Raw genomic sequence first — 11444 nt, 5'->3', positions numbered from 1 at the left:
ACCTCATGATAACCTCATATGTTTTAACTTTGGATCATACTGTGTTTAGTCTAGAAAAAGGTAAATGTGTGCATTTTATGATAAAGTTGTGTATATTTACAGACTGTTGGAAAAGCTTATAAACATCAACAAAATTAAGGATGTTTGGAGTTTTATTTGAGTTATTAATTGTAATTGTTTGTCTAAGAGATGCTGATTTGAAACCGTTGTTACATACAGTTACGGCATTTCCTGTTTCTGCCGGAGAGAGGGGAGGCCGTCCCAAAGCTTGCCGCTGCATTTACTCCCTCCATCTGACAGGAGGGAGCCTCGTTGAGCTGCGACTGCGAGTGTCACTACGTCACGGAGGGGGAGTGTGTAGGGGTAGGGTGCAGGGCGTGGTTTGGGATCGGGCCTAAATGTATACATGAAATATGAATACAGAGGAACATACACTCTGCCAGGCTGCCCATCAGATGGAGACCAACACCGTCTCTGGAGTACCTGCAGAACAGGAAACAGTGTATTCATTAAATACATAACGAAGAACACTGTAATGAAAATGTTTCAAAGCCATCGCAGGTTACTTTCTTAAAAACTACGTGTGGAATTGCTTACATACGTACATCATGATCACTCTTGCCTTCAACTCCTAATCCACTAACCCCTCGCCCGTATTCCACCTAGCTTAGCACTTGTTACTTATGTTGTTATTGTTCATCTTTACTTGCTTGTAAAGCGCTTTGAGCACCAGGAAAAGCGCTATATAAATCAAATGTATTATTATTATTATAATAATAAGAGGAGTACTGGAAAAAGCCAATATCCACTTCACCGAGAACTCCTTCATTATTACATCAGAAATGGAAATACTTACTGGAACTGTTGTGCTGAATATTTAAATGTGATGTAATTAGGTCTCCTGTCAGATGTTACCTGGCCAGGTGGATGTAGCTGCAGAGCGCCGAGCAGCCCTGCAGAGCCAGCACGGTGCTCAGCACTCTGAGGATGGAGTGCATCGGGCCGCCTTTCTTCAGAGCCTGCTGCAGAGGCTTGAAGTAAATACAGCTCGCTATGAAGTAGGCCAGCAGCAGGAGGAAGTAAAAGGTGTGGAGACCTGGGAGAGAGAGAGAGAGAATAGAAGAGTCTGTCACTCATGAATGATGGAGAACAATTCCTACATCTCTGGATATTAGAAAGTGGTCATAGAGCAAACCATTAGGCACTTTGAACCCTTTGAATATTTAATGTATTCTGAGTACACACAGAGCACGGGGTGTGGATATCTCTATTAAGACAGAAAACAAGGTTAATGAAAGGCCTTTAATGCAAGCAGATGTGTGATAAGAACCTAATAAAAGTCCTGATGGTATTATGTTGATGTCTGACCTGCCTCCTCTGCGCTGAAGTGCTCCAGAGGATTTCCTGCTGAGTCAGCGTTGAACAGCAAGATAGAGAAACTGAGATCAGGGTGAGAAGGGATCACTGCATCCTTCTGGAGAGACAGGAGACAAAGAGTGATACATTACTGCTGTCAATACCTTTGGTTAGTGTTTGATTCACAATAGTCCCACATTAACACAGAAAACTAACTAGACCAGGAACCCCTGTGTTCTGCGAGGTAAACATATGATTTTATGATTTGTTTTTCCCGAGCAGCAGCTGTGGTTTCCCGGCAAAAATGACTTGACGTGTTGAGAATATCATAAATATATTGTACACTTCGACTGATATCGGGTTTTTCCGATGCTAAACTATATTTTGCCGCTTCCCTCCTTCCACAGAAGTTTTCTCCTTAGCGTACACCTCTTCAAAATACCCAAACTATCCCTTTACGGCGGTTTAGTTTGATAGTTACCTGACATGTGTATCTGTCTGCGTACAGGACCTGCCAGGCTGTCGGAGTCGACTCTTTAGGGATCGTCTGGTTGTATTCATCTACAGTGAGAGAGACTGAAGCAGGAGGGCAAACACAGTGACGTTAGTAATGAGAAGAAGACTACAATCAAAGCAGCTGCATCCCATCAGCTCTGTAGTGTCTCTTCTTACTGGCGTGCTGAGCTTTGCTGATCCTCTCCGAGCAGTTGAGGCTCTCCAGCTGTGAGTCCATGTCCTGAAACAGCAGCAGTCTGGACTCCTTCTCTGTGGCCAGGGGAACGTTATCCAGCCGGATCACCAGCAGACCATCAGAACCTGAGACAAAACGGGTCAGAGATATGTATTTATTTAAACGACTCATCAGATCATCATCATCATCATCATCAAATCATCCCTGCAATTCTCACTATGCATTTTCAGCTTAAATGACTCACTCACAGTTATTCACCACAGATGAAATTACACTGCATTTAAGGTCGTTTTTTCCATAAGTGTTGGTTTTAGTTTTCCATTAGTTAAAAATATATATATTTAAGAAATTACCACAGTAGATATAATCCGATTAAGTGATGAAAAAAAGACATGATATATCACAAATAATACTGACATGTTGTATTTGCATCAAAAAATGACAGTATATTGAAAGACACTTCGTCATTACACCATGTTAAAATACTTATTAGTTAAAAACAGATTAAGATAAGCCTGTCACTGCAGAAATGACACGTTCGCATCTTTAAATCAGTGTTACCTTGGTACATGAATTTAGTGATGAACTGTCCTCTCTGCTGCCTCGCTGCTTCACTCTTAAAAAGTCCCGTCACACTTTTACCAAAAGCCTCAGAATTAAGCAGCACTAAAGCTGTAAGTGTGGCTAATAAATACGACATTGTTAACCTAATGCAGTTCACCGTTATCGACAAATATACTCATGTATTCAATGAGCCACGAAGCGCCCGCTGACAGTTTGACTGATTTCGAATTCGGCGAATCAAACCGCGCCTTTGTTTCGCTCTCATGTGAAGCAACCAATCAGTTTGCAGAAACCAATGTACATGTGATGGATGTCCCGCCTCTTTTCAACGTGTCAACACTGCCGTAAAAGGCACGGCAACTGTCGCAACGCACACAATGAATGTACTGTAGTGAAGCTTATGGAATAGCATCACTTCCTGTTAGCTTGCCTGTAATAAAACTGTACACATTATAATCAAAAGGTCGTTATTATGTCTGTAGGAGACCTTAATGTGCTATGACTCGAATATGGACTTTAACAGCACTGTTCTGGTGACTGGAGGCTCTGGATTCATGTGAGTTTATACCATAAATGCAGAAATATATGAATGATGTCCAAGCTCAATTCAATTACAGTTTGTATCTGAATAATTACTGTTTGTAGACGATTCTAACACTAATGTTAGAGGAGCATTACAGTAGGCTACACCGAGTTTAATTCACCTCCTAAATACGCAAAATATGAATTATATATATGTTACTATTGTTATTCCTCTTATTCATGCATTAACCAATAAGCAGATGCAGCTGGATGTGGTTGATCTGTAAGCATCTGTACGCAGAGATGATGAAAAGTACTATATTATAGTGTAGTATTTCCATTCTCTGACACTTTGTACTCATATTTCATGTGATTTCTGAGGCCAATATTGAACTTTTTACTCCACTACATTTATTTTAAAACACTCAGTGGAATCAACAACACATTACAACATATCATTGCGTTTGTAGCAATTTGTATGGGGTTTTTAAATCATCTTTAGCGGACAAATAAAGGTGTACAATTGCATGAAACCTCAAAATGTAACTCCTGTATCTTCTCCTTCCAGCGGCTCACATCTTGTGTGCTCACTGGTCACCAGACACCCTGACTGGAGGATAATAAACCTGGATAATGTAAGTTCCTCCTGGTTTTTATGTACGTATTTTAGCATGTTTTACTGAGCTAAATAATAATAATAATACATTACATTTATAAAGCGCTTTTCCTGGTGCTCAAAGCTCTTACAAGCAAGTAAAACTAAATAACAACAAAAGTAAAAAGTGCTAATAGAGTACTAAGAAGGGGTAGTTGTGGCGTAACTAAAGTTTATAATTGAAAAGGTGAAAGTGTTCGAGTTGTTGTAAACGTGCGAGAGTAGAACCACGTAGTAGGTTGCTGGTGTGAGGTCAAGGCCAACGACGATGATGACGTCATCCTTCGAGGCCTGACCCACTGTCCCGAACTGACGTCTTGGGGGTGTGAGGTCCTCTGGCAGGGGTCGGTGGCCATCTAGCGGTTGTTGAAGTGTAGTAAGTTTGTTAGGAGTTTGAGTGGAAAAGTGAGACACGGAAGTTGAGGATTAGTTGACGGATAAGNCTATCGTTATTCCAACCCAGTTTAGATTTAACCACGCCCACTTCCGCATTACGCAAGGATCGACGTAGCTCTACGTGTGCCGTGTCTATGACGCTATCGCGTAGAGCTACGTCGATCCTTGCGTAATGCGGAAGTGGGCGTGGTTAAATCTAAACTGGGTTGGAATAACGATAGACGCGACCGGTCTCAAGTCAGCACCGCTGCAGACTCGCTGTTTGAGGGCTTGATAGCCCACTCCCCCTCCACACCGCTCCACACTTGTTGGTTTGAAACAGCACTTAATGTGGCGGACCCTCCGCGTGAACGCGCAAACGGAGGGGTAGTGTGTTGGGGTAGTGTGTAGGGTGTGGTTTGGGATTGGGCCTTAGTTTTAAGTTGTGTGCCATCTTCTCTTCCCCTTCCTGCTCCCGGTGCAGTCTGGGATATGGTGTCCCAGGTGTCCATGCTGTACATGTTGCTGAGTCTGTGTGTGGGCTGGACTCTGAGCCGCGGCAGGAAGCCTCAGTCGGGCCCTCTGCAGTGGGAACAGACCCCGAGGTCCAGGGCCGTGGCTGTGGGGGGGGTCGTCGTACAGGTACGCTATTATCAGGGCTTCATGAAGATACACTTTATATACACACTCTAAATCATGTCTATTTATTGTTTTTAAAGTTGGTAATTATGCATAGTTGCAGGTAAAGAGTAGGCTACACTCTTAATATGATGTTATTTGTAGAATTAGATTCCAGTTTTGGTTGCATACAATTGTTTCTGACTTGTGTGGTCCAAACATTTCCAATAACTCGAGTCCAAAAACAATATTTAACTGTGTTCAAAAAAGTGTAGGCCCTCCCACTTTTTTAAAATAGAGGATTCTGTTTCAGACATTTGAGGCTTCATTTAAAAACCTCAAATGTTGTATGCATGTGGATAAACCTGCCTGTGGTTTAGATTTAAACACATCAGCATATGATAATATTCAAGTTATTGAGAGTGAAACTGTGTCGGTCTCAGGGAGGCTTGCTGCTGTGGGAGCAGTTTTCTGAATCCGAGGGTCAGCATCACAGCTTCCACGTCCAGCAGAGTGTCGCCGCTCTGCTGCTCATGCTTCTCCGGGTGGTCCTCGCCCTCCTGCTGGCCTCCGTCCTCTACCAGATCATCTCCACTGAGAGGAGCACCCTGAAGAGAGACTTCTACCTCTGCTTCGCCAAGGTAAGACATATAAATACACAGTAAGCTAATGTGCCCTAAAGACACACCAGTCTGCATCAGGTGGTGGATCCTTGTGTCCATGTTGCCAGTATTCTACGATCGCTAATTCACTGCCTCAAGAAATGTACCAGTCTGTAGATAATAACAAAACAAATGTATAACCCAAAATAGTTGATAGTTAGCATCTGAGCTAATCAATCAATCAATCAATCAATCGTTGCATTCTTTCACCGTCGGATAAACTTCACATCAATGAAAATCAACGTCACTCAAAAACCAACTTAAATGGTCCTCTGCAGGGATGCTTCCTGTGGTTCCTCTGCCATCCTGTCATCTTCCTCACGTCGGCCATCTTTAACGCACACCAGAGGGAGAAGGTATGAAGACTCGTAAAATGTCAGCAACGCAACATCATGATGTCACCAGTGTTCATCGGCTGTCTCTGACCCGCCATCTCTTCTTCTCTCGTTACAGGTGGTGACCATCGGTGTGATCCTCTGCCAGACCATCTCCATGGTGATCCTCTACCAGCTGTTCCTGTCCCGCTCTCTGTATTGGGAGGTCTCCTCTCTCTCGTCAGTGTCTCTGCCTCTCACCATGTCCAGGACCAACAACAGAGCACGTTACTGATATATTAAGAAGAGGGAAGCGGCTAAAAACTCCCAGTTTGTCTGCAGAGACAGGAAGTGCTGTAACGCTGCAGGGACTGTTTCACTTTGCTGTTACCGGAACAACATGACCAGAAGATGAGATTTACAGCAACACCCTACCTCTAGTTGTAAATAATGTATGAGAGAACATACTGAGCAGGAGGAAAGATATTTAATCACAGAGAGAGGAAGGAAACCAGGCTTATAGTATCATTTCGGACCAACACAAGCATGATCAAGTTGCACCAGGATTATAGATTTGCAAAGGTAGAGATGGTTGTTTGGGCAAACAAGGAAGGATAGTTCTCTGCTTTTATTATCACTGTTACACCACTGCTCAGCACCTGTGTTACATTTAGGGATGTAGTGTTTCTGAAATGATCTGAACTAAACCTCGGCTAGGTGAAATTACCCAGAAGTACAAACCAAAATAAGAGCTGTGTGAATACTCTGAATGATTATGACACTGGGATTTATTTACAATAAGGGAATTAAAATGTGTAGATGAATGGTTCAGTCTGTGGTAAGATTTACTCTGGATGAATAGATGGAGGCGAAGAGACTGACTAATAGACATGTGGAAGAATGGAGAAAGACTCGGGGATGAGTATATTTCAAGTCACTTTAATGAAAAGGTATTTTTGTCTTTGCACATGCAGAGTGAGCCATTAGGTCAGTGTGTGCTGCCTGTACATCACAGATCAAGCTGTGCGTTCAGTTATTTCCTCGCTTTTGACAGCATGTGAACCTTTTGAAAATGTATAAACTGTATGTAGCTGGAGACAAACTGCATGCCATATCGTTTTTTATTTTTTCATTTTACATTCGTATGGAGATGGTAGGTAATATATGTACTTTACATGGTATTTGTCCAACAATGACATTCTTATTCTCCTTAGAAAACAACATATGAGGCATCTGTTTGTCTTGATTTTAATTTATTTGCAGACACAATACAAATGCCCTGTCATTGCCAGTTTTGCAGTATCTACACTCCAGTTTCAATATTACATGTATTTACATTCTATACAACTGTGGTGATTACAACTGTATGAAGTTTGTGTAATAAAGTACATTTTCAAGTTACCTAGCTCAGTGTTTTTCAAAGTGGGGGCCCCGACCCCCCGGGGGGCCGCCAGGGGGTGCTAGCGGGGTCACGCAAAGTTTGAGGGAAAGGGGAATTGTTTTTCTTTTTTTAAAGTTACCTTTTTTTTGTAGTTTTTTTTTTTTAATGTAATTAATAACTGCTTATATATCAATCTATGTGTCCTTTGATGCCAATCTTTTTAATATTTTTTATTTATTAATATTTTATTTTTATTTTTTAAATCACACGACCGCCCTTCAAGCCAATCAGAATCGAGTTGCCGCTACTGAGAGTGAAACTGAGCATCTGCTTAGCTTTTGGAGCAAGTGAGAGCTAGTGAATATTTCGCTCTGCAGCTGGATGAGAGCACGGATGTAGCAAATATTGTTGTTTATATATATGAATATAAATATGTTTATTGTTAATATTACTGTTGAATGTTATATATAATATTATTAAGGCATAAGTAGCTTTCAAAAATGCAAAAAATATATGTTAATTGTTCATATTACTGTTCAAAATTATATAATATTCTAAAGACAGAAATCACTTTAAAAATGCTTTTAAAATATGTTTGCTGTTGATATTACTCTTTAATATTGTGTTAATGTTTATAACAGAACACACAATGAATGTAATGAATGACAAACAAAAGATAAATACAAAAACATTTTAGAACAATAACTGATTATTAATTATTAATACAAATATATATTAAGAAAATGTATTAAGCTGTATGATTAATTTGTCATATTTTCCATCATAATGTTCATCATTTAAAAAAAAATTGCAACAAGGGGGTCCCCGCCAGAGGACAATGATATATGGGTTTCCTTGGCATGGCAAAGTTTGGGAACCCCTGATCTAGCTCACAGCCAACTAAGATGTCCAGACCTCCGGCAACACGTCCGCTGAATAGGCAGGTAGACGATAGCTGCAACCCGCTCCTGTGTTCACTGCTTCTCATTTCATTAGAATTGAGCTCTTATAAACCGGTCCCTTAATGCTCTGAATGTATTGTGCAACTTGCTAGAGGGGATGTTAGCATGCGTGCTTACTGCTCTGTGCCACAGCTCTGCTGAATGGAGCGGAGTCTAAAGAGGGAAATTATGACTTATCTGCTGATATTGCATTTTATTATTTCATTGGTCCTCTTTTTGTTTTTTGTTTGGGGTGAGGAGAAGGGAGGAGAGTTGGGAATTAAGGGAATGAAGGTAGTCTTGTCAAATCCCAATCAGAGTTTGTTATGACAATGTAAATGACGTTAAAATATGCATAAGTCCTCAAAGTACATTTGGTTTGATACACATGACTAGATTAATTGTTCTCTCATTAAACGTAGGCGGTCTTAACTCCAATCTAAAGGTTACAAAATGTCTTGGGTCGGAAAAAGGCTGATATTGCATTTCTTCAAGAAACTCACGCATTTGCTGAAGATATTCATAAAGTTGGGAATAATATTTATAAAGTTGTGGCTTATTCATCTTCAAACAGTAAAACTAAAGGAGGAATCATTTTAATTTGCAATAATTTAAAATGACATTGTTATCAAGAAGGAAGAATTGCTTCTCTTCAAGGCGTCCTTTAGAAAGAGAGCTCTGACCACATGCTATGCACCGAACTCACATGAACCTACGCTCTTTGGATCACTTTCAAAAGTCATTTCCAAAATGACCAATTATGACATTATTATTGGTGGTGATGTGAATGCTGTAATGAACCCATTGATAGATCAAGGAATACCCAAAGCAGGTCATCAGCTAACCTAGCATTAAGTACCGTTAAAAATAACTATGCGTTGGTAGATATATGGAGAGTAAGGCATCCTATATCAAAAGAGTTTACTTCCTTTTCTATGAGGCATCTTACATTTTCAAGGATAGACTATATTTTAATCTCTAAACTTGTAGATTTAGTTCAAAATCCTGAAATATCACATTCTGTATGTCAATATCAGACCATCTCTCTCAGGAGAACAATCGAGCTGCAAGGTGGAGATTCAATTTGACATTACAAGATTCACCATACTGTCAACAGCTTAAAATGGGCTGAGAGAGTTTCTGTTGTTTGATTATAATTCAGTTAAAGATGTTAGGCGTCGATGGAACGCTGTAAAAGGTTATGTTCCAAAGTGCACTCCTCGGCCCGAGATAGGGACGAGCTCAAGACGATCGTGGATCTAGAATGTACATTATCATCGCTGATTAGAGAACTACAGGAACATTATCATTCAGATAAAGAGCTGAACTCAATGCGCTGCTTACCAAGAGAGCTACATTTCTGATTCATAAGAAACACAGAATATCTAGATGGAAGTAGACCGAGCTCCCTGCTGGCAAGTCAACTCCCAAATAACGAGCAGCTGGCCCAAATATCCTCAATTAGGAATAACGATGGCATTGTCCTTTATGATCCAGTCCGTATTCAGTTAGAACATTTCTTTGTGGATCTGAAGTGACCACATCTTTCCCCTGAGGACATTGATCGCTTAGACTGTGAAACAACACTTAAAGAATGATCTGAAGCAGTGAAGACATGAACCTTGGCCCATCCCCTGGCATAGATGGTATCCCTCCGGATTTAGGACCAATAGTATTGGAAATGATTCAGGTAGCACTCAAAGAAGGACATTTCCAAAAGGATATCAATACAGCTATAATTTCTCTCATACACAAGAAGGGGACCCAAACGTATGCACAGGTTTTAGACCAATATCACTTAGACATTCAGAAATCAAACTCTATGCCAAAGTAATAGCTCGACGATTGGAGAAAGTCCTTCCGACATTAGTTCATGATGACCAAAGAGACTTTATGACAAACCGATTCTCATCAGATGATATCAGGAGACTACTGCATGTTATCCATTCTGCAGCAGACATAACATGGCCTTGCGCCGTATTATCAGTTGATGCTGAAAAAGCTTTTGATAGAATGGCCATTTGTGTGGCATACAATGCAAAGAATGGGTTTTGGGGCAACATGTGTGATTATGGTGAAGATCCTATATAATAACCCAAGTGCTATGGTTCTGACAGGCAATCAGTGGTCACCTAGATTTCCAATTCTACGTGGCACACGGCAAGGCTGCCCTGTCTCCGCGCTTCTGTTTGCCATTTCTCTAGAACCGCTTGCACAGAAAATAAGACTATCCAAAGAAGTAAAACAGATAGTTGTAAAAGAGACAGACCACAACATCTCGTTATATGAGGATGATCTACTACTGTACTTGGACGAGGTACCAACTACGCTTCCTTATCTTTACCCAATTTAGTTCAATATCTGGTGACAAGATCAATTTGAATAAGTCATGTCTTTTACCCCTCAATAGTGCCGTGGTTGAACTAAACCTAAATACAGAATTGCAGATCGTCCAACACTTTAAGTATTTTGGAATTGATAGATATGCCTCATTAGACCCAATAGTAGCAAAGAACTACAAAAGAATGTATACAACAATTAAAGATGACCTAAAAAAGTGGATTAATATAAAAATGTCTTTAGCAGGACGAATTTCAATCATAAAGATGAATGTTCTACCAAGAGTTCATTTCTTAGCTAGTATGGTACCTTTATCTCCACCAGGGGTTTTCTGGGACAAACTTCAGGATTTCAAAATATATTTGGAAAAACCAATACCCAAGAATCAGATACAAAGTTCTACAATATAACAAACACAGTGGAGGCCTTAATGGGTTAGGGTTATTCCTTCACGCTTCGAGCCTTGAGAAACTGGATCGATGAAAGCACCAATGTACCTTGGATTAAAACGGAAAGAAGTCTATCCCCTTAAACTTGGTGATGTCTTGTTCTCTGCCATGTCGCCGTATGACTGTATGCTAACATTTGGACCAATTATGGGGCAAGCCGTGAAAGTGTGGAAACATGTAGAGAAATGGTGCAATTGGTCTGGAGATTGGCATAGCAACATACCCATTGTTCATAACCTGTTACTACGTATTGGGAAAACGTATTGGGAAAAAAGCAATCCAATCCCCACAATGGCAAACTCGAGGAATACATTATCTTTCTGACATAACCAATGACAACGGCTTGATGTCCTTCCAAGAATTGAAAGACACGTATAATGTGCCTGGCTCTTCTTTCTTTTTCTAACTACGTGCTGCCATGCGCACATATGGAGTTCCTTGGAATCAACCTCTGCCAACACATCAATTAGTTAAGGCCATATTAGCCGCGTTCACACCGGAGTACTTTTCACACTTTAGTTCCGATATAGTTCCGAAATGTCGCGTTCACACCAAAAAGAGCCGGAACTAAGAACC

General features: G+C 40.6%; 2 protein-coding genes across 2 annotated transcripts in view; one reads left to right on the top strand and one right to left on the bottom strand.

Annotated features, from left to right (window-relative positions):
• LOC104962295 (dTDP-D-glucose 4,6-dehydratase) overlaps window positions 1-2813 on the bottom strand; it is a 6505-nt gene extending 3692 nt beyond the window's left edge. The window contains exons 1-6 of the mRNA XM_010790727.1: window positions 2609-2813; window positions 2029-2172; window positions 1838-1932; window positions 1369-1474; window positions 916-1096; window positions 407-483 (exon numbers count right to left, since the gene is read on the bottom strand). Coding sequence (XP_010789029.1) covers window positions 407-483; window positions 916-1096; window positions 1369-1474; window positions 1838-1932; window positions 2029-2172; window positions 2609-2747 — 742 coding nt within the window. The 5' untranslated portion in view covers window positions 2748-2813. The remainder of the gene's footprint in view (window positions 1-406; window positions 484-915; window positions 1097-1368; window positions 1475-1837; window positions 1933-2028; window positions 2173-2608) is intronic.
• A 1782-nt stretch (window positions 2814-4595) lies between these two features.
• LOC104962293 (integral membrane protein GPR180) lies at window positions 4596-6060 on the top strand (the record flags this gene model as incomplete). The annotated part of the gene is made up of 4 exons (XM_010790726.1): window positions 4596-4805; window positions 5225-5422; window positions 5722-5799; window positions 5897-6060. Coding segments are annotated over 4 exons (642 nt in total), but the record flags the coding sequence as incomplete, so codon positions are not given.
• Between the last annotated feature and the right edge of the window lie 5384 nt (window positions 6061-11444).

Source organism: Notothenia coriiceps, unplaced genomic scaffold (genome assembly GCF_000735185.1).
Source record: "Notothenia coriiceps isolate Sejong01 unplaced genomic scaffold, NC01 NC01_scaffold00034546, whole genome shotgun sequence".
Taxonomy (NCBI): Eukaryota; Metazoa; Chordata; class Actinopteri; order Perciformes; family Nototheniidae; genus Notothenia; species Notothenia coriiceps.
This window is presented reverse-complemented; position numbering and strand designations above follow the sequence as displayed.